At 40.0% G+C, this 22896-nt stretch overlaps 3 protein-coding genes across 11 annotated transcripts; 2 read left to right on the top strand and 1 right to left on the bottom strand.

Moving 5' to 3' along the window:
- Window positions 1–13: 13 nt before the first annotated feature.
- On the top strand, window positions 14–4393 carry LOC110981673 (lymphokine-activated killer T-cell-originated protein kinase homolog). Of its 2 annotated transcripts, XM_087145316.1 has the most exons (7): window positions 14–152; window positions 801–894; window positions 1452–1581; window positions 1708–1840; window positions 1977–2173; window positions 2352–2517; window positions 2836–4393. In XM_087145316.1, exons 2-7 carry the CDS (start codon window positions 845–847, stop codon window positions 3111–3113), a joined length of 954 nt encoding a protein of 317 aa, XP_087001442.1. In that variant the 5' UTR covers window positions 14–152; window positions 801–844; the 3' UTR covers window positions 3114–4393. The 2 variants fall into 2 exon arrangements, with proteins under 2 accessions (XP_087001442.1, XP_087001441.1); XM_087145315.1 differs by lacking the exon at window positions 14–152 and having other exon boundaries at window positions 309–894.
- LOC110981675 (BPTF-associated chromatin complex component 1-like) lies at window positions 3884–6675 on the bottom strand. 2 transcript variants are annotated; one of them, XM_022239458.2, is made up of 6 exons: window positions 6507–6675; window positions 6058–6152; window positions 5711–5812; window positions 5424–5581; window positions 5142–5264; window positions 3884–4561 (listed from the first exon to the last, which is right to left on the bottom strand). In XM_022239458.2, exons 1-6 carry the CDS (start codon window positions 6522–6524, stop codon window positions 4500–4502), a joined length of 558 nt encoding a protein of 185 aa, XP_022095150.1. In that variant the 5' UTR covers window positions 6525–6675; the 3' UTR covers window positions 3884–4499. The 2 variants fall into 2 exon arrangements, with proteins under 2 accessions (XP_022095150.1, XP_022095149.1); XM_022239457.2 differs by having other exon boundaries at window positions 3884–4564; window positions 6507–6674.
- A 90-nt stretch (window positions 6676–6765) lies between these two features.
- On the top strand, window positions 6766–20948 carry LOC110981674 (ras-related protein ced-10-like). Of its 7 annotated transcripts, none has more exons than XM_022239448.2 (8): window positions 6766–6926; window positions 9235–9445; window positions 14576–14619; window positions 14924–15065; window positions 15417–15531; window positions 15933–16050; window positions 16253–16413; window positions 17194–20948. In XM_022239448.2, the coding sequence occupies exons 3-8, from the start codon at window positions 14595–14597 to the stop codon at window positions 17272–17274; spliced, it is 642 nt and encodes a 213-aa protein (XP_022095140.1). In that variant the 5' UTR covers window positions 6766–6926; window positions 9235–9445; window positions 14576–14594; the 3' UTR covers window positions 17275–20948. The 7 variants fall into 7 exon arrangements, with proteins under 7 accessions (XP_022095140.1, XP_022095145.1, XP_022095138.1 ...); XM_022239453.2 differs by having other exon boundaries at window positions 14927–15065; XM_022239446.2 differs by lacking the exon at window positions 9235–9445 and having other exon boundaries at window positions 6766–6922.
- Window positions 20949–22896: the final 1948 nt, after the last annotated feature.

The following is a 22896-nucleotide window of genomic DNA, read 5'->3' on the forward strand; positions in this document are numbered from 1 at the left end:
ACGTGGGGATTTGCATTAACGACCTTTGACTTTGAGCAACATTTGACAGCGTTAATGAGCTATTGTTTGATTCAACATGCCACTTTCGGAATACAATGGTGTCCATGGTCTGCAATGGTGTTGATACGTTCATTTCAATTAAATTAAACCAGGTATTTAACAGTTCGATTACTGAATTAATTTGTTCCTTTGTTATTGATTACTAATATTTTCTTGCTTTAAAAATACTTTTAGTACGGCGCAGACCGGGCGCGGGTGGGAACTGGGCACTTAAGCGTTTGATAAATTTTAACCTAAATTCTAACCTTGAACATTTTACCACCAGCTCCTGTTTGCGTGCCCTAACTTTTTTTAATCGCCAACAGAGTGGGCTATTGCGCAAAAGAGGTAGGACGCCCTCTAAAATTTGAAAAATAATCATTAGGCTGGTTTCTTGACTGCCGTACGAATAAAAAATGCTTATAGGTATTGCACGTATAGGTGCCAGTCTGATTCTTTTTAAAGAAATTTCTGCGAAATTTAAAATCAAAACAAACTTTTAAGCTCAACCTCCTTATATCGAAAGCCTTACAGCCGTACTGGGCCTACTTATTTGTAAAAGTGGGGTATCAGTGAAATTCAAAACATGGCTAGTTTTCGCAAAACAGATGAATTCGCCTCTCCAAAACCTAGAAAAAATTCGAGTACAAATGGACTGCAGAGTAGTCAGCCTAGTAATGTCCGCTTTTCGGTTACCTCACCGACACCGTCATGTTCGTGTTCTTCCTGCTGGACCAATCTCGACTCACCATGCTCGCCAGCCTCCGCAGGCCTTGCAACTGCAGCTATTCCACCGTCACCATTCATGGAGCGACTGGGTTGTGGAACAGGTGTTGCAGTGTATCTTTTTCAGAGGTAAGGAAAGGGTTTCGCAAGGCTGAAATCGTCAGCTTTTGACATGTTTGAAGTGTGCAGTACTACGCCTATATTATATATTTATACATGTAATGTATACAATGTTCAATTTTATGTTAGGCCTACTTAGTAACTGGTGGTCGCCCGACCATACCCAAATGTTTAAAAAGGCGATTCATTGAGTCCAAGTTACTCTGTTGCCCGACCATGTCTACATGTTAAAGGCAAGTTGTAGAGTCCAAGTTACTCGGACTAGTTACTTAGAACACTTGTCATATTTGTCAATGTCATATTTTTCCATTTACTCGGCTCAACATGCTCATGTTGTAAGGATTTTTTTCAAACCTGTGAGAGGTATTTAATCTTCATTTTCGATGTTTTTTCCTACGTTTGTTTAGCTTCACTTTTTAAACTTTTAAAAGTGGGACTTGGCCTACATGCTTAACTGTGTTCTAATCTATCATCAGATCATTTTCATTTACTATTACAAAAAGTGGTGTTTTTTCCATGGAGTGATGAAGGGTTATTCATAAGACTTTAAGAGGATTTTTTTCCAGAGGTTCAAAGAAGGATGGATCAGGACTTTCTCCTTGGGCCATAAAGAAAACTACGTCAAGGACCCGCAAAGATGACTACATGGACAACAATGTTGAGAAAATGCTTGCAAAAGAAGCCCGCATTCTCAAGGTATTGCCTCATGAGCTCAGTGAGTATTGCTGAGATCTGTTACTGAGTTGTTTTGAGAAAAAAGCCCCACGAACATCTTCCTTGTAAAAGTTTTTGAAGTTGGAAATTTTGAAATTTTCATGGCAGGATCTTATGCATGAAAACATTGTTGGATTCCGAGCTTTCAGCCGAAATGAAGATGGCAGCATGTGTTTGTCCATGGAGAATGGGGAGCAATCCTTACTTGACCTGATTGAAAGGAGAGATCAGGAAGGCCTGGGTAAGAAGTTGAATCACTTTTATTGACAGGATTTTCATTTCATTTGGGTAAGCCAAGAGTTGAATTGTCACATTAAGCCAATGCACCGAGGCATTCTGCTCACTGTGCTTAGACTGCTCCTTGGACTTAATTACAGGTCCCTTTCCTGCACACCACATCTACCAGGTTGCCCTCGGCCTGGCCAGGGCTCTCAAGTACCTCCATAATGAAAAGCACATCCTTCATGGTGACCTAAAGAGCGGCAACGTTCTCATCCGGGGTGATTTCCAGTCGGTCAAGCTGTGTGACTTTGGCGTATCATTAAAACTGACGGAGGACTTGACCTGCTCAGAGGTACACGCTGACTTCGATACCTGTGGTATCACAGGTTTCCAAATTTTTTAATACCACGCCTAAGCAATTACATCCATTGACGTTCAAAGTCCGAGCATAAAAAGAAAAGGATCTAACTCCAGACTACAAAAGTTATGATGAAATCGGATGAATGGAGCAGTTTTCCTCATTTGCCTAGGATCCAGACAACCACTACATCGGCACAGAACCTTGGACCGCTCCTGAAATCATTCGGGAGGAAGGTCAAGTCACCCACAAGGCGGACATCTTCTCCTATGGTCTCGTCCTCTGGGAGATGATGTCACTGACCCTACCCCACATGGATCTCCTCAGTAGCTCCATGGGTAAGTTGACCATTTAGATCAAATAGACATTGTTTGGTAACTGGTATCCTGCCTATGTTTAACATAATGGTGACACAGGAAGTAATGTAGCTCAGCTGACCAATCAGAAGGCATTTATGAAGCAGTGTGAAAACTGGTAATCTGCAGTCAACCATTTTGTGCTCAGGAGCACAAACTGAGATGAGCATGAAGGAAACATTCATTGTTTCTTTTCAGTCAAAAAGAGACATTTAAACCAAATAATTACACAAAACTTCAAAGCTCCATGTTGGGGCATTAGTCAAACTCAAATATAAACTTCATGTTTTATCGTACCAGGTGACAGCATAGGGGATGAAAGTTTGGACCAGTCGTTCCAAGAGGAGCAATACCAAGCAGCCTTGGGCACCAGACCCCCTCTACCAAACTTCCCTCTGGGTCCTAGCTACAAACCCCTAGTCAGCCTGTTCTGCGCATGCACGGAGGAGCTACCTACCAAGAGGCCATCAGCGAGCTTAATTGTCGAGGCTCTGGAGTCAATTCCAGTTCCATCTGATCACACTGATGCCGACTTCTCCGAGAATAAAGAAAACACTCCCATGTACTCAAACAACTGATGGTTTTCATGGTATGGTTGGTGGGCAAAGATTGCCAAAATACCTCTCCCATCTATGCCAGAAGTCAAAGCTGCGTAGCTTAAAGCAGAAGAGCAACGACATCAAAGCAGCTCATGTTTTACACCAAGCACAGCAGTAGAAAGGCTTTATCTGTATTTTGTGGCTACATGTATAGGGAACCGTTCTTTTGAAAATCAATCATTTTCTTTCGAAAATCAATCATTGCAGTCAGTTTGTGCATTTCACATTTGCTTGCGCCATTGATCATGTTTAAACATGTACATGTTGGGCACTGTCGTGTTGTGCTGTCACTTAAGTTGGTATGAAATCTCCTGCTTCACTTCCCTTCCCTTTTTTGAAAGCAAAAAGGAAAGGAGAATTGGCTGATGGCAGAATCGTTAGCAAATTGTACAAGGTTGACAGATTGTGCCAAGATTGAGTGATCAAGCATATTGACGATGCACCCAACAAATACACACCTATAATTCTAAGCCTTAAAATGTTGGTGCATTTGTTGGAAATTTAAGGGACACATCTTTGTAGTTTCCTTGAAAATTCAACCACCACTTCAATGTTTGTACTCACATTTGATATATACGAGTATACTGTACAGACATTTTTGCATCACTGCATCGCTTGTTTCGTTGTACATAATTTCAAGTTCAAGCCATGGTTTTTTTTTCTGTTTCAGCAGACTTTATAATTGTTAGTATTTAAAAAGAGGCAATTCAATTGGAATTCTGTATTAACAGAGTACAAGTTTCCACAGATGCAGAAAAATGGAAAGAGTATGTATTTGTTTATTCACAAGAGATAAGTGGTAAAACTGGTGTACGCTTCACCACGGCACTGATTTTTGTTTAAAAACATGAGCGCCGCCTTACGGGATTTGAAGTTACCCCAGAACACCTACCAAAGGGACTTAGACATCCTTACAGCTTGAAAAACATCTACTTGAAGCAGCTGTAACATTGTACTATGTACATCACCTACTCACAGACTGAAGAATCTTTCGCTTACACATGAAGGTTTTCCATGCTTAAAACTGTTCGCCTATCATTTTTAAAAAATCATATTAAAATTGGAGGATACAGGGCTGTTAGGGTTAATGGTCCTACATTCTGTTTCAGGCATGATGAAACTGTTTAACAAATTCTATTTCGACCTCAACAAATGCGTGTTGGACTGAAAATACTGCAACAATATTTTTCTGCCAGAATAAAAAAAAAATGACTCAACTTTCCACTTTAGTACACAAAATAAAGTTTATAAAAAGGCGATTCCAGACTTTTTTGGACCTTTTCTTTTTCCAGTTAAAAATCATTGGCCTGATGACCTGCTGATCATATCAGTGGTACTCAGTACATCTGAAGGTCCCATCAGCTTTCACCTTTGCAGCGATTCTATGTCTGAGCCTGATCCCATCAGATTGGAATCCAGGTTCAGATCTTCTGAAAAGCAGAAACAGAAAAATGGATGAACTTTATCCACTGGCACTTGAACATCACAGGGCAACTCATGCAGTAAGCCTTGTGCGAGTTAAATTTGAATAAAATTTGGTTCACTGAGTTCTTTAAATTCAAGTGAACATTACAATTTGAATTCCCTATACTAAAACACTGTTGCTCTACCTTGTGATTCAGAGCAAGCTTTTGCTTTATAGTTAAGAGACGCCTTGCAACACTACACTGTTCTTAATGGATAAGAACGGCACAAAGGAACCAGTCCATTCCAGAGATGGTGGTTGCTATGCAAAAGCTTACCCCGAATCATGAGGTACAGCAACAGAGTCTTTAGTCTGGAGAATTCAAAATGTTACGTTTACATGCAATCAGATAACTCAGTGAACCAGATTTTATTCAATTTTAACTCACAAAAGGCTTATTGTCTGTCGTTGCATTGATGCCACCTGTCAATGGACTTAAAAACCCTCAGTAGTCATGTTTGGTAAGGGCTCTCATATGCAATATGGTAAATACACATGATGTCATCACATCTGGCAATTTAGTGAGACAGTCCCTAAACTACCTTGGTCGGTGTTGGACGACAAGCCAAACTCTAGCTTCTTCATGGGGGTTTCCTCGAGTCCTTCGATGTCCACCAGCGAATCTCCCGGAGTTTCCGTCGAGTTCAGCATATTCAAGGTGACCTCTGTACAAACGCACAACAGGTTTAAAATTTGTAACTTGGTCACAAATGAAGAACTGACTAAAACTTTTCGGTCTGCCTGAGAGTAACATGAGCTTGCAAACAGAAATGTTTCTATTACCTTGGCCACATCACTCATCCTAAAATTCCTATGAATTCTACCTGACTGCTTCTGCTTCTTCAACGGGGGCTCATCACCAGAGGGTGCCGTGCTGTTTTCCTCTTGCCGGCTGTTCATCTGTGCCTTCCTCTCTGCATCTTGTTTGTGAGCTGCTGCCTGCTCCTGGGCTTTTTTCTTCATCGCTGTCCTGATCTGAGATCTGCAAGCATACCAAAAAGTAATGAAAATGATAAATGAATAACCTTCCTTCTAGAATCCACCAAGCTCCAATATGAAGCAGTAACAAACCAAATGATATTTGGACTTTGGCTTAATTTGTCTGTCTTACACTGTTCTTGTCTTGATGGTTTCACTGATTTTTTGGAGATCATCTCCAAAAGTCTTGATCGACGATCGCAGCATCTCAATTTCTTCATCAGTCCACTTGCCACTTACAAACAAAACAAAAATAAAGAACAAAAATTTCCTTTTTATTATATATTCTCTGCAACTAAACACAATGTAAGGAAAGCAGAATTTAACACTGATATTAAACTTTAACATCAAACACAGCCACACACTGTAGTACTGCCTATGATATGTCTATACACTACTCCAACTTCCAAGTGTATTATCAACAACAACATCCTTCAATCTTCAAACAGAACATGCATTGCAATTGGTCTAGTACCACACCTTGTTGGAGAAGGCTCTGCCATGGGATGTAGCTGCATAGTCAGTTCCCCAAGGCGACTAAATGCTTCTCCAGCAGCTGAAAAAATTTCACCGACCTGTTGTGCAATTTAAAACATTTAATTTAGCCTGGGTTTCACACTGACTGTTTTTGTAACTGCCAAAATGTGGGCTATCTTGCCAAATATTTTTCCTACTTGGGACCGAGAATTGTTAAACTTTTTAAAAAGTGGCCATTGGTGGAAAGCCATTTGAACAACATATTTGTTCCTGTGTACAATGAAAGATGTCATGAAAATAAATTCAGCATATGCCTCTTTGACCTGAGGCCTAACAATGCTAACTTACCAAGCCAGGCCTAGGCAAGCAATTCGGAAAGATTTAAGATTGGCTTATAATAGGCTAGGCGTTGTGAAATAATATAGACTCAAATCAACCCACGACAAACTCACCTTTGATACCGAACTCATGTTCAAGTAAAGATATAAAAAACAACCTGCAAGTGAAACGGCTGCTGGGGCCGGGCAGGAAAGTAAAGAAAGGATACAGATGGACCGCCTCAGGCCTCAGTTTCAGAATCAAAATGAAAACATTGCCTCTCTACTGTTGAGCACCCAGACGTCTAGTGCAGTACTTCAAAGGTGATTTTTCATTTATTAATTTTTCCACCAGACTGTTGACTAATCTGTCTTTATTTACCGCCCTCTGTTGGCAGACAAGCAACACTTGACTCACTCTTCGGCCAGTTTGGGTGGAGTTCAAGTCAGCTGTCCTGTCGACAGAAAAATCTTCTAGAATTCATGCTTTTCGTCAATAAACACTTTCATATTTTGTGATCGTGTGTTGGACATCGCATGGATGTTGTCAGGCAAGTATATTAACATGTCACCGTTATTTTCTTTTGTCATTTGAATCTGTTTGTGAGAGTGAGAATTCGAGTTTGTACGGCTCCAGGGCCTAACACGACAACAGTAACAACAAGCATGCGTAAGCTGAAGGCGAAGCCCTTGTTTCATGTTTTGCATCATGCTTGGCCACTGCCATGGTAATGTTTAAAACCATTGCCTGCACAAAACCAGTCAAGGTCTGTTATGTTCACACTCAGTGATTTACACTGTAGGAAAGAGTTCCATATAGTATGAACGCCACTTGACACCCTGTGCACAAACCCTATGGAACTGGTTCGAAAATTCTAACTTCAACTTGTTTTCTAAGTAGGTTTAAACAACTTGTTTTTCCCTCCTAAATTGAACTTTTCTGGACATGTTTTTGCTTTCTAATGGCTAATAGGTCACTGTAAGGAATAATTACTGGCATTCGTACCGGTATGTGGAACTCTTCCCACATCACACATGTGGGCTACATCACAACTACCAGTGTGCATAAAGATTTAGGCATACTTTATTCACATTATTTTGGCTTGTTTGGGTACTCTGTGCTGTGTATGCAGACAGTGTGTCGTGTCAGTAAAGTGTCTTACCTAGGACCTACATGTATGACTAGGCCTGTGTGTCATGACGTGATAAGGCAGGATCAGCAGCCATGACCAGTCATCATCACGGTCATTTCAGTTTTTCATTTTACAATCGAGTGACGAGGAATTGATACAAACCCTAATATTAATAAGCGTGAATAATGTTAATATTTAACGTTATAGCTTGTTGCCCTTCAGTTGAAGTCTGTGACCAAATACTGCTGTGTACGTTGAAATGTCTAAACCCAAAAAGTGGCAAAGATTATTCTCTGTTTTAAAGTTGTCTGCTGATGCCAAAGTTCTGCTTCATTACACAATTAATGCTGTCGTGTGCAGAAAGCAAGGATCACATACTTTGGGCTCAAAAGTTTTGTGACAATCATAGCTGGCCTGGCAAATTCCTAGATTTACTTGTATCAATGTTTGGCACAGTCACTTTTTCAGTTGATCTTCATCAGTAACAGATCGCTGCATCCCATCACTCAATCATGCAGAATGGCCTGTCGATCATTCTCACCGTTTCTTTTTAGTCACATTTGTGTAGGAGAAATAATGTCTCAGATTATGCACAGGATTGACAGGCAATGCTTTGCAGGAATCTGTTGACTGATGGGAACCCAACATGCACACTCTTCTTGGGTATCAACCCATTTCAAAATTTGAAATTGTCAAACACAGTGTAAACATTTTACATTATAAGCTGGTGTTAGGGGGACTTTGTGGTGTTTTTGTTATACCCTAGCTGTAACAGCTGTCCCAACCGTGGTTTTGCAGTTGGGCATGTGCAAGTGTGCCAATACAGTCTATAGTACGTGTCAACGTTATTGAAATTATGAATAACGTGGTGGAAGAATCATACATAGACATGTATATATGCATCTTGGATAAAATGCTAGGTTGGCATATTTTGGGATGAATTCTGTCGGAAGTGAGCTGCAAAACTTGGAGAAGGTTGAAAAATTGTCTGTAAATATTGACCAACTATAGTTGGGACAGCCCAAATTGCAGGACTATGGTTGGAACCGTCCCAATGATACTTGGGACAGATGTTATAGTTGGGGCATAACATGTTCTATGTGATCCAGCACTGCATTATATTTAAAACTGTTGCTGAGCAAAAGTTCAATTTAGATGGGTTTGTGGTTGTTAAAGTAAATCAGGTATTTCCCCTGGGCTTGTTATATGGGTAATTCCAGAGATTAGTGGTCCAAAAGTGGGACATTTTTTCTGTCTCTGTTACATCTGACCTTTGTTATTTGACATGGAAATATCACCGGAATTGATTTCATATTATTGCTATTTATTTGGCAGGTAAATTGCAATAATTCATCACTCTTGGAAATTGGAAAATGTGTTCTGAACTTACAAAATCATTTGTCAGATGTAACAGGGACATGACAAAAAATGGACCCGTAATTTCTGGAATTACCCTTATGCATTTTCTTCAGGTGCATATGGTGATGAACTTGTTCAAATTGTGTCAAACTTTTCTCTGTCAATAATAACTTCCTCGTATAAAGTCATGAACTCCCAACATACATGTCATCGTTTGAGCCAAGAATCAGTAGTTTGTTCCTTGGCATAATGCGCTTGATAGAAAGAACAGAAAGACAAATTGACAGCAACATTACTCATCCAACTGGTATCCTGTCAGAAAGTTGGCAATGATAATTTGACTGGTGTCCAAACAACACATCCACAGGAAGTACCCTATGATCGATTGAGCAGCCCCCCCGAGCGTCCATGGTTCAAGTTGACGTCACTCAACTTGGTTCTAGCCTGTAAGCCCAAAGAAACAAGGAATTAGTTGGATAGCTCAAAGCTCACCACAGGTACAGCCCCAGACTGGTACTCTGTCTCAACTGGTGCCCAGGATTGGCTGACCAGCACTCAACATTAAATAGCTGAATAGAGCAGGTACATGTACACGTTTATCTTGTCCCTTGAGTCCCACCTAGCTAACATACACATTTACTTACACTTTCTGTCATTTCTAATTTCCTTTCTCAACACCATCAAAGACTAATGGGCTAAAGTTTTCCAAGGGAATGATTCATTATTCCACTTTGAAAGTTTGAATCTATTTTTCTGATGAAAGACCCCCCCAAGAAATTTAAACGCAGTTGATGCATTTATGTATGTTCCAGCTCCATTGACTTTGACAAGGTATTTGTTTCTCTCTGCGGAAACTCCTTAAACTGTTAGTAAGCAAGGGCGTTACATGTACTTGGTCAGAGAGTTTATTCAAGTCAACAGTGAATGTCTTCCCTTGGTTAAAAGACGGAAGCAGTTGACATTGCTTGCAGAACTCACAATCTATTTCTTTGCCATGAATTTTACTTTAAACTTCCTCGTCGCCTACCAAGGCAATTGAATAAATTTCGATCAAGAGCTTTGTGTGCATACATTCAGGCACTGTTGATTGACCGCATGCACGTGGAGCAATACAGACTTTCATTTTGTTCATTCCAATTATTTATGTACCTGTAAGTGTGTGTATGTTCATGCATTTGACATAAGAAGCAGAATTCAATCTGTTAGAGGTTTACATAGGCCATCCTGTGCACAGATTCGAGATGTCAAGTTGGCATTGTACAAAAACTGAAACTGTTTAAACGGGTAATTAATTGAAAGTTCAAAGGAAATCTCAGATCTGTGCATTTGTGTACTTGCACTACATAGATGTCAGTGCTCAATTTGATGTAACCTATAGATTCCTGTGAGAACTTTACACATTTCCTGTGTCAGTTCATTTGAACTTCATTGTTTCTCTTTGTGTACATGTTGTAGACGAAGTATTAATGTAAGGATAAGACAGGCTTGGTGAATGCAAGTTGCCTAGTATCAGGTTTCTTCAAAGAAATTGGAAAGTCAGTCTCTAGATCTGGGTGTAAATTTGAAAAAAAAAACTTGTTTCTTTGATTTGAAGACTTAAGGTGGATCCGAGGGGGGGGGCCATTTGGGACCATGAACCCCCCCCCCCCCCGAGAAAGAACCCTTCCCTTTTTTCCCATAATGAGAGAAAGGCATGGGCAGGAGACATTTTCCTCCCTTTAAGAAGTCCCAAAATGTAGCCTCACCCCTCAGAAAGAGTGGCGTAGCAAGGATTTTATTACTGGGGGGATTACAAAGGGGCACCAGCATTGTATGGGGGTACCGGCTTTCTGTGGTGTGGCTTTTGGGGGTAAGGTTTATTAGCCTTGTTCAATATCCATTCATCCATTTTTTTTTAGTGGGGGATAGCTGGGAGGGGGGCACTGGGAATTTGAGGGGTGTGTGCCCCCCTCCCAGGCCCCTCCATGGCTACGCCACTGCTCAGAAAGGCCACAAAAAGGTTACATTAAAAAAAAAATCAATTTTTGGGTCCCCCAAACAGAGTTCGCCCCATCTTGAAAATTTTGGTCTAGATCTGCCCTTGGGGGAGCTTAACGCAATCCCAAATGTCCTGTTCAGGAAACCCTCGATGTTTTACCAGGTAGCTGTGACTACACATAAATCACATGTTGTCCGTATGCATCATGTTTTATAAGAACATAAAACACTTCCTGTATTGGCACTGTCTTTCCTTTTCCAGAGCCTGTCCGCACAATTAGATTTTGTGTTAACGGACTCATGTTTGGTTGAAGCACATATTGCAGAGAAACACTTACTTTTTTTAGTTGATCCCTTAACTTTAACAAAAGTATACTTTCAGTCCGTCTCTGCACAGATTTGACTGATTTGAACTGATTAACAAAACTTTGATCTTTCATGTACGTGTGCGTTGCTTGACTCATCAACAACTTAACTCATGTGTTGTTCCTGTGCGTCATCTCTTTTACAGTGTCTGCTGTCTTATTATCTCAAAGCAGTCAACATCAACTAGATTTATCTATTTATTCAACACAGGTTAATTGACGTGGAAAGATTTAAGAAGGAAGTGAAAATTATTTTGCCTAGAATTAAATCCATTTCTTGTTTTTATTTCACTTTGCACCGACACAGATACATGTGCTCTGCCTTGCTGTTCAGAAGCCGAAAATTATTTGTTCTGTGCTGTAAAAAGTCAAATGATGACCGGTAACAAGCAGTACATGCATGTAAAATGCTTGTGATGAGTCTCTCTTTTTTTTACGATTGCCCGTCTTTGCTGTAGCAAAGTCTAGTTGATGTTTAAGGCCAACATTCGTTATTAAGATACATGTATGTGTGCACTGCTTTCGGTTGGATTAGAGACATCAAACTGGGCCCTGCAGGTCAGTAACTCTGGTAAATACGTGCAAAATGGTTCTTCAAAATCTTCCAGCAAACTATCATGACCATGGGAGACAATTTAGGTCAGATGTTGCCCACTTTGTGTGTAATGTTTGTGATATCAGCTGATGAGAAGGAAATGTAAAATCTTCTACATGAGCCCCATCAGATCCTCTGCACTTGAACTGTGTCCATGAGGCCAATCAAACAGGTACATGTAGCTGTTGGAGACTGCCCTCCCCCATCCCACCATGTTGGCAGATTGCAGCCCCCTCGTGTGCTTATTCACAGGAAATATGGCCATGAAATTCCTGCACTACTTCCGCATTTGAGGGCCCATTTGAGGTCAGGTGTACAGGCTGGCTTATACTGTGGAATCAACAGCATTGCACAATAGGCAATTGTGGTTTTACGCAAACAGAGGCCATAGTCCTTGTACTGGGTTGCACTGTGCAGTTTTTGGGCATAATGATCAGGGGGGAAAAATGAACTAAAAATAGCTTGCTCTGCACAGCCATATAAACGGATAATGTAACGTGCATACATGCATAGTCACAAAGCTGTGTGATTTGCACTGTACCGGTACATACATGTACATCTACATGCAGACATCTACACATGGTGCATGCCTACTACGGACATTGACTTTTAACTGTAAGTTCCCTCTTTGTTTATCAAAGACCTATGAAGTATTGTACCTGTAAGTCTTAATAGCAAATGTAAAACTTGGTAGGCTTTTACTAAGGCATGAAAAGCAAACCATAGAAATTGTACATGTATAATACATGTAGAACATAAAAGGCTAATTGAAATTTAGTCAGAGAATTTTCTTCAAAAAATCATTGATATTATTTGCACACCTGTTTTGTAAATATTTCATTCCTCCCCAAAATGGGCTGACTTTGCACCTGCATTTTTTGTGCTATTAGACCCCAAAGTCTCATCAAGGCACTTAAGTCGAAAAAGAAAAAAATCTGAATGGGCACAAAATGAATTAGAACTTGATCCAGATGTATCAAATCAAGTTTATCAAATCTATCAAAAGTTAATCTGCAGTAAGCCTTCAATCTCATGGAAATAGATACATTTATACATGTACATGCATGCACTTAAGTATAGGCTCTGCTCTTTTGACGTCACAGTCCCGTTTTTCCTACAAGTGGCTACCAAAACTATAGCTAGCCTTGAGTAGACAAGTAAAATGTTAAAAATCCCACGCAACTCTCTGAATTCAGAACACCAGATAATAATGCAAGTACTATGAAATACTAAATGAAAATACAACCCTTTTTAAAATCAATGGGACAAATGTCAGTTCTGGACAAATTTGAGGTCAAATCAAAAACCAATCAAAAGGTGATATTTCTGCAAACTTTGACTGCCCACGCTGGTTGTGGGCAAAATGAGAATGATCTGTTAGTAACACTATTCCCTACAAATCTTGGGACGTCCTGTACCTGCATCGCTATGCATGCATCACACACGTGAGATATATGACTAAGGATTTGATTAGAGGTGGCCAGTGTGTAGCTTTTTATTCCATGACTAATCAGGCAGGCAGTGCAGTGTGAGATATCGGTCAGGAGGGCTGGGACAAGGCACTACACTCAGTATGACTTGCAACAAGGAACGAAAACACACCAGTACTGTTTCACCTTCTGAGGCTGTCTTATTTTCCTTTTGAAAAACAGGTTTTTTGGTTTTTCTGTCATTTGAATAGTTGAAGCCTTACAGGTACTGTACATGTAAGAGATTCTCAAGGATGTATGTATTCAGTGACTCATTAATAAATACGTAATGTTTAGGCAGTGTACCGTGGGTCAAGTGTATTCAGAAATAGCTGACAGGTGACAGGGTCAATGTTCTCAGTCATTGGGCGTATCACTTTTCTTGAAATCAGCTGATTTCCTTCTTGTTCCCCTAAATGGTCCTAAGGAACACAAATGGACAACTCCAGAAATTGTTTCAGTTGCCTACTGGAAAGAAAAACCTGCATTCAGTCCAGAACCTTGCCCAATGACATAAGCCTGCAGTCAGTCTATTTACATAATGTATAGACTTGGGAATTGACCTAAATCTGAGGTCATCTTACTGAGGTGACAAGCCCTGGGCTCCATGTCTGTGTGTGTACATGACAACGATGTGCATGCCTGTACATGTACAATGGGCGCAGTTCTAAGGGAGCGTGTTGCCCCTTGCAACATGCACCAACCACACAAGCAGTGACTCAGAGGGCTCTGTGCAATTGGGCTGTCAGCTTTCAATAGCGATTGTACATGGTCACATTTTGTTCACTGAAAATGCACTTGTTATATTTGCATAATATGGGCATAGGTGCATTGGGTATACGTTTACTGAATGTTCCACTGCACAATATGGATGTACATGTACATGTTTAATATAGGTGATACAGCAGATGCTTAAATGTCAGATTCCAGGATGTTACAGAGCAAATAACCGTGCTTTTAGTTGGGGTAAATTTATAGAATTCCCCATTTGGAATGAAGTAACGGCTTTGGATGTCAAAATTTACTAAGAATGTACTAAACAGGTGCTGTCCATTCATAAAAACAGTCAAGCCTGCTCATATCAACCTGAAGAAACACGCTGAAACAATTCTGTTGTGCATATCCAGTGGCCTGGCTTGGTACACCTTGTCCCAGCATTTACTTACTTACATTTACTTAATGAATCCATTTCTGCTTTTATTGTTTTAGAACAGGTTTAATAAGGTCTTGGGTCTAAATGCCTGTGGTGCTTGGGTGACGTTTTAAATACTTCATACTTGTTTCTTCATTTTACCTTTACACACAGGTCCACGGTGTCTGATTTTATGGACCCAGATCCAACAGTTGAAGGTAAAGCTGTAGTTTTTTATCAAAGATTAAGTTCATTTTGACAGGCGTTGGCCATCCATTGCATTTAGTCAAGGGAACATGCACATTTTACAGCTAGTGAATTTGCATTCCAAAATATCAGTGTTCAAATATCGATGGGCATAATCATGGATTGTTTTCCCATTATTAAAACGGCATGAAAGATACGAAATTACACTGTGTATGTTTACACTTTCATACTTTGTTGGTTTATGTTTAACATCTTGCCAAGTGTCGGTCAAAACCCCCTGGTTTGAGTTAATAATGTGATCTCCTTCTCTCCCAGCAGACAACGGAGATTGTGCTCCACACATGGCTACAGCACGGAACGTCAAGCTGGTTGTAGTCGGGGATGGTGCCGTTGGCAAGACCTGCATGCTATGGTCCTACACACACAATGCCTTCCCCAAAGAATATGTGCCCACAGTGTGAGCAAATTTTTTCCCTCAACCGTAAACTTATGTGGGCAGCTGATCTCGGTCTTTTGGTTTATGAACTAGCCCGGGGGGGAGTTTCAGGAGTAAAATGGAAATGTGTTACAAATGGCATGTTTTTACTCACATGAATGGCCTTGATTATGTATTAAGTTTGAAGTTTTTATCGGTTGTATTTTAGGAGTCATAATGAAACAGTCGATTGATTTTACACAAGAGGAAACCTGGCTTTGAAACCTGTCAAAATAAAAGTGAAAGCGATGTCTCATGTTAAAAAATGCTTTGCAATGTATTCTTTGACACTAAACTCCCCTGAAATTCTTGTTTTCATTTTGTCCATGGCAGGTTTGACAATTTTTCACAACTGATCAAAGTGGACAGTGTCTCAGTCAACTTGGGGCTGTGGGATACGGCAGGGCAGGAGGATTACGACAGACTGCGACCGTTGTCCTACCCACAGGTGCAGACATTGGTTGCCGATAGGGGTGGGCCAAAGAATTTACCGCAAACAGAAATTGGAAGGGGGGTGGAGATTTGCTATAATATACTCAGATTGTAGTTTACTGCCAAAGTAGTAAATAAATGTGACTCAATTTAACTTTCTCATAATCCTTTAGAATTTACCGAGATGGAGGACTTTCTAGGACCTTTCCCCTCGTTACTTGGGGTATTAGACTAACTGAAGTGTACCTTAAGGTTGGATAAGAGAACCTCAATGTGAACATCTGATATTGGGTAGTTTTGAGACACTTGAGTTCATGAAATTAACTGAAGAGAAGAAAACATGGAAATGTAATGGCATTTTTGATATCCTGACCTTGTTATGAAGTTTTCCTGTATGTGTGTGTTCTCAATCCACAGACTGACATCTTCCTAGTTTGTTTCAGTGTTGAGGGACCCCCTTCGTATTCCAACGTACAAACAAAATGGGTTCCAGAGTTGCAGCACCATGCCCCTGCAGTGCCTTTCATTCTTGTTGGTGAGTCACGAATGGCACTCCGTATTGGTTGTTTTTTTCCTGTTTTTTCCCTTCTTCTTTAAAGGTATGCGTACAACTCGGTCTCCCTTAAGCATGTAGTACACTTGCAGTTTGGCAAATTTGAACCCCTATCGGTTGGAGATTTGAAAACATGACAGAGGGTTCCAAGTAACGGTGGTGTATCATCTTTGTCAATCATCAGGAACAAAGATTGATTTGCGAGAAGACAGAGAGACACTGACCAGGCTGTCTCAGCAAGGCAAAGCGCCCTTTAAGAAGGAGGCGGGAGAGAAGCTTGCTGCCAAGACAGGTGCCTACAAGTACATGGAATGCTCAGCTTTGACACAGAAGGGCCTGAAGCAGGTGAGACCAACAAAGAAATGAGATCCTTGTGCATCAGCTGAATAGATTGCTTGGCATTTTACCCCACCAGATTAACCCTAACTACCCTCCAAGTAGTAGGTTTGTCACGTTTGGGCCAATTCAGTACCATACAGTTTGAATGTCGTGTTCAACATTGTTGGATTGAACAAGGGCCCAGGGCTGTGGTGTTGGGTTTTGATTGAGGAGGAACATTTTTGAGACATTCCCTGGAGTGACCAGCTAGTGGTGCCATGTGTTGGACTGTGCTTGATGCTGTCAAGCTTGGTACTGCTATTCCAAAAGTCACCCTTATATTGCCTTGACCAATCCATGCCAACTGACTCAAAGTCTAATGTGAACTTGGAGTTTGATCGGTCCTGTCCAGTCTTGGGCCTCTGACTACAGTTACATGCTTGTGTCTGTTGCAATTTGTTGGGTTCAGTACTATTTCTATTATAACAGCCGAGGGTTTGGAATTAAGAAGGGTTCTTGTTTTATGAATGAAGGTAATTCTAGGAACCAGTTCAGGGCTCACCCTGAATTGAATAAGCACCCTAAATTTCTTCTTTTTTTTTCTTCTTTTTTTTTTCTTTTTTTTTGGATCTGCCTCTAAGCAATGATATTTTTTTTTTTTTTTTTTAAAGCTGGGGTATCAAGGTGCATGAATAAGCGAGTTAACTTCATGAATCCTTGAATCCAACAAAATGTTAAAAAGTATTACGATGTAAGGTTAGACACTGATTGAATCCCTTACACTTGCTCTCCAACTTCCCGTTGCAGATCTTTGAAGAAGCCGTCAGGGTGGTGTTGACACCAAACGCAGCCCCCAGACCCAAGAAGCACAGGTGCAAAATATTGTGAGTCTGTCTTTGACGCGGGGACTTGCAGGTTTGAAACATGCAGCTTTACGCAACTGGCCTCTAAGTCTTTGTCCTCATGCGGCTGCACATTGTATAACAACTTGGAAGTTTGTTTCCCTATCAGAGCCATTTCACATGTATGTCAACTGCTGTCCACTCTTCCACCAAGTAAATGTAAAACCAAAATGAAGTTTGTGGTGTAATTTCATGCTCTGATAATATTCAGAAGGTAAAGAGTAATAGTCCTGGTCATTGTTGATATTTGAATTTTTTCTTTAGTGGTTCGTGGCAACTTTATACAGGTAAAGGCTTCCTGCAAAGCTGGTGGCTGAAATTTTGTCAGCGGTGGTTATTGAGCTCTCCTGGTAACATGGCCAGTTCTGCCAAAAGGGTTAGGGTTATCTGTTCTTTGCGGAAGAACAATGACTATGCTAATAGAAGCAGTATCCATTTTGAGTAAGGCTGCGGACAAATTATGTGGCTATGGCTATGTTACACACAAGCCTATGGGATATAGTTGTAGCCACTAGCTGGTGGTTTTCATGGGAAAAATGATTTTCAACCGTAGCTAAAGCAATTTGAACTTAGCTTTAGCGGTTTCTGTTAGGATAGTGTAGACAGATTCTATGGGATCCATGCCAAAAGGCCCAAATTTCCACTCATCATAGGATTTTTGAGGGGTTCAGATTGGTGCCAAAAGAAATCTGGAAGAGGATGGCAGTAAAGGAGAATTGATCCACGGTTGCCCAATCGTGAATTTGTGCATTTGTGTGGCTTTGAATTGTTGGTTTGTAGGAGATGAATGACTGGCCAATATATTAAGCTTGTAACTACACAACTCTTCCTTGGAACAGAACCTGACATTTATTAAATGTAAACTAACAGTGAAGAACTACCCCAAGATGAAGACTTTAACCACTTTCAACAACAGAGTGGATAACTCTTGAGAAATGACATTCCTTTGATAGATACGCCACTAAAAGTATACCTGGTCCCCAGATTTAATATACCGCTAAAGATATTCACAGCCAAAGTGTTATTTTAAATCATTATTTTGGTTTGTTTATTTGTTTGCCATTTATGGTAGAGGGCTAGACATTGTATCATGTTTGTGTTTGTAAGGTTTAAAAATGACTTCTTGCAGATTGTATAATTTTCTACTTAAATTTTCATATATATATCATCTGAAAAATTGCAACAGAATCTGCTGTTTAAATTAAGTGGAATTTTAAGTTTTTGCAGGGAGAGGAATGCATGGCAGTTACATGGCGCCCTCTAGTGGTCAAGCAGTTCTGTAGAATCCCTATGCCTATGATGATCAAGCTTGCTCCATCTTTTAGTTGATAAACGCAGCTTGTTGGATTGAGTGAAAGGGTGTTTTGTATCATATAGTGCATTCTAATGAAAGTAAACTTGACTTCTTCACTCCCTTCTGTGGCAAGTTAAGAACGACATTTGTGTATTTCAGCTTTTTTTCCTCCCATGAATTTGATATGCGTAAAGCTTTTATTTGATATGAAATCATGCACCTGTAGAAAATGCTTAGGTCTGTATGTACATACTTACATTTTGCCCCTTTTCCTTTTTATGCTGGTATATGTATGACAAAATATCGAATTAATTTCTGTGTAGCCTTGGTAATTTATTCTTTAATATGTTAAATCCCCCGGGTTTGTGTTGACGAATATGTGTAAAAAGTGCGATTAATGCAATAGCAGGTTTTGAAAGATTGGCTGGAACTCGCACTCAGTGGGTGTGCTAACTGCAGTAAATCAAGCAAGTATAGACCGATAGTGCTCGCTAAGTCACGTGACCTACTGCGGGTCTCACTTCCACAGCAAAGTATGTTTTGAGTGTTGTTTACAAACAATAAAGCTGATTTATGGTATGTACCCAGCATATCAGTAGTCTGAGTATGGTACCTACTGTTGGCTTTATTTTTGGTAAATGATACTTGCGAAACACTTTGCTTTTGGTGGATGCCATCTTTGTTGATATTTAATACCCACCATAGGTCACTTGACTTAGCGGGTGTAATTGGTCTATAGCTCTTACAGCTCCTGGTATTAGTATAGTCTCTTTCCCAGTCTGGTTGATGCTCTCTGCGTAGAAACATTGGTAGCACTTGAAGGTAATCCATGTTTTCGTTGCCTGTGGCACTATAAAACAAATTGCACAAACATGACAAAGAAAAGTTCATCAACCAGCTCTCTGGCCAGCACCTTATAAAGCTAAACCTCTAGGCCAAGGGCTTCAGCCGGGGTTTGATTGGATGAGGAGTTTCATTTAAAGCCGATTTTCAAGAGTAGTGTCATGCTATTTGAGTTACTCGATGGGCAGAATGATTTATGACATAATTCACAACAAGGCTTCTCATTTTGAAGTTTATACAAACAATTAAGGCGAGGAGCTTTACATCAGTTCTCTCCTGGTTGCCTAGTTTCGTGTGGTTAAAATACACCGTCAATGTACATGTAGCCTGGGTTTTGTGTTTGGTGATCATTTTTGGCTAAGGACGTTCGCTGAAATTGTCAAATTTACCCACTTTATATTTGAACAGAATAGAGAAGAGAATCAATTCCTAAGTGATCATAGCACGTTTGCAGATTATTGCAGAACTTACCACAGGGATGAGGCAGAGTTGAGATGTTAAGGTCATGTGACTTCTCCTTTTAAACCCTTTCCTGTTCTACATTTTCTAACATCACCTGCATGTTATTGACCCCTCTGGTGTGACAACTCGTTACAGCGTGGGTTTCTCCCAGCAACCTGTTCATATAAAGTACCATGCCTGACTGAGTTGAAGTAATGTTAGAGTATTCATTTAATTATTAAGGTGCTTTTTTTATATAGCCGTTGCAGAAAGAGTGTCAATATATTTTGCATGATTTTGTATGAATGCGTTACTAGATGTTGGAAACATGCGTAATCAAAAACGTTTAACCTCGAATTGTCTTTTTTGTATACACTGAACAAGGTTCTGATCCTTATTTTTGTAATATTCGTATCCGTGTGTCCTTTTTTCATGCTTTTTTTATGTTTTTGTACAGCCCTAGTTCAGTCTGTTCATTTCATATTATGACTTGGCAGTTACCTCAAAATACTCGATTATAGAAAAAAAGATGGTGTAGATTTCCATCTGCCTTTTTTTTTAATGCACCTGGTTTGATGGCTTGCTAAGCTGAAGCAAATTGTTGAATAGGACAAATTATGGCAGTTTACGTGAAACTTTTGATCAGCTAAGTGTATTTAGCATAAAAGCAGTTTCTTTATTTTTTTTTTTTTGTGGTCTTATTTCCATGGCCATCAAATTTTCCTGTGTGATAGTCCTATGAAATTGTCTGGCTCGTTCGAAAAAAGATGGAGATCAATGTGTGGTTTAAATAAGCTGCCAATCTGAGTGCAAACCTTTTTTCAAACCTTACAGAACAAGGTATCAACCATGCCAGGAACGCATAGTGTTTCCTTGGTCATTTGTAACAACTTAGTAGTGTAATATTTCTTTGTAGATTTTGTATCTGTTTTCCAAACAAATATTGAGAGGACATGGCTTTTTGCTTGGTAGTGTATAAGGGATTTTTTTTTTTCATTCCAGCCTAAGCTGTATGTATAATTCATTTTGGTATGGAGTTGCTTTTGGATAAAGGTCTAATAAAGAGGTTTGTAAATGTGAAATTGTGTGTGTTTGCAGAAATAACTTTGTCTTAGTCATTACTTTTGAGTATTTACAACTGGTTGTGATGCGACACATCGCTTCGTTAAAAAAAAACATTTTTCATAATTAGTTCGTAAATGCACTTGACATGCTTCTTGCCCAGACAATCGAAGAGTGTGGGGATTTCTTTTATTGAAAGTTTACTGTAAACATATCAAAAATTGCCATATAAATGTGCGAAAAGGAGGCTGAATGGCATTGAAAAGAAATGCATGTAACAAAAAGAGACATTCAGGCTGAACTTCCAGTCCTCCGCGACAAAATGGGTAAAACCAGAGACCCGTGTGCCACTACGGGTCAGAAGGATAGTACTTCGGAACAGCGCCCTCTATTTGAAAGTTCTCGAGAGGAATGTGGGAGAGCAAACGGACAAGTAGGGACTTTGGGCAGGAAAAAAATTTTTTTTTGTAGACATTGCATTCAATCTGGTAAATATTTTCCTTAGGTCAGGAAATCTTCGATTTTAAAAAGGTACTTTTACTAATTCGCCCTGAGCAGAAGCACCCCCTCATCGGTTGAAAAAAAAACCAATAATTGGTAGCGATGCGACCATAACGCGTTCTTTTCATATTCACGATAGTCGTTTGTGAATCAGCGGTTCTGGCCAAAGGAGCTTGCTTGCTTCGAAAATTGCTTGGTCCAGCTCGACGTTTATACAAGTACAACGTTACCCTTCCACAGGATGGAAACGAAATAAATTCCCTCATTACATTCCTTGTGGCCATCTCATCCGGATCGTCGACCTTGTACCACAGGTATTGCAGAATCTTCTTTCATGTCCTTACTTTTATTCCATCCTCACATTACCTCCCAAACCATCAGTGCACTATTCCCACAGAAAACATCCGATGTTGATCATCATAATCTGACAGGTGAGGCACGACTTTTGTGCCTCTTCTTTGATTGACGACTCTTTCCTGGACAGAAAGCCTCAATCCCAGCTTTCTGTCCAACATTTAACACCACAAAAAAAATCGCTTTTATTTGGAGAAATCACTAGGTCGCTCGAAGGGAAAGGGAAAACTTTGAGACAGGAGTCCGTTGCAATTGTAAATATATTAATTGCTGATTAATCCCCCCCCCAAAAAAAAACACGTTGATGTTAAAATTCGTATATTTTCACCCCACTGCATCACGTTCGTGAATTGCATTTTAATGCAGTCTTTTATGATTGATGAACTCCAAAGAAAATGACCTCATGGTAAAAATTAATGAATTCTTGGTTTTGGACGTGTTCACATCCTCATTTTCCTAAATCCTTGGGGGGGGGGAGGTCATCAACACGGAACACTACAATGAGGGGGACAAACCATTTGAGTGATTGTATGAATTTGTGCGTTTATCTTTTCTTCGAGCTCTTTCCCTTCCTGATCGATCGACGATCATTGAGCAAAGCTGTAGACTAGATGCTACCAAGCCATCAACCGAGCTTCAAACAAGGTCATCCCGAATATTTTAAGCTGCCCTATAGGGTCTGAGCTTAGCCGATGTAACGGATTATCGGATTATAAAGCTCCATTCATTGGCAATAGCGCCCGGCCAGTCGCCCGTTGATGACCCGGGGTGTAATTTGTCTCCCACGAAGAACAGACTGAAACCAGTTTATCATAGTTGATCACCTCTTGCTTTGATGGTTAATCAAATCAAGAAAGCGTAGACCGTTATAATCAGTCATAATGATACCGTTGTGAAATTGTGCAGGTCATGGATCAATTTGAATTTATACACTTTAGTCAAGGCACATTTAGAGATGCTGCCTATGGGTATAATTCTGTGTTATTTTTGAAGACGTTGAATTTGAAGATGTAAAGAGTACGAAAATGTACGCATTTTAAAACTAAAAGCTACATGGTTCGGTGCGCACTTGTTTTCAGTCATCGAATTACATGTATTACATGTTGTAATACA

This window comes from Acanthaster planci, linkage group LG14 (genome assembly GCF_054643075.1).
Source record: "Acanthaster planci isolate LZ-2023a linkage group LG14, COTS_SCS, whole genome shotgun sequence".
NCBI classification, from domain to species: Eukaryota; Metazoa; Echinodermata; class Asteroidea; order Valvatida; family Acanthasteridae; genus Acanthaster; species Acanthaster planci.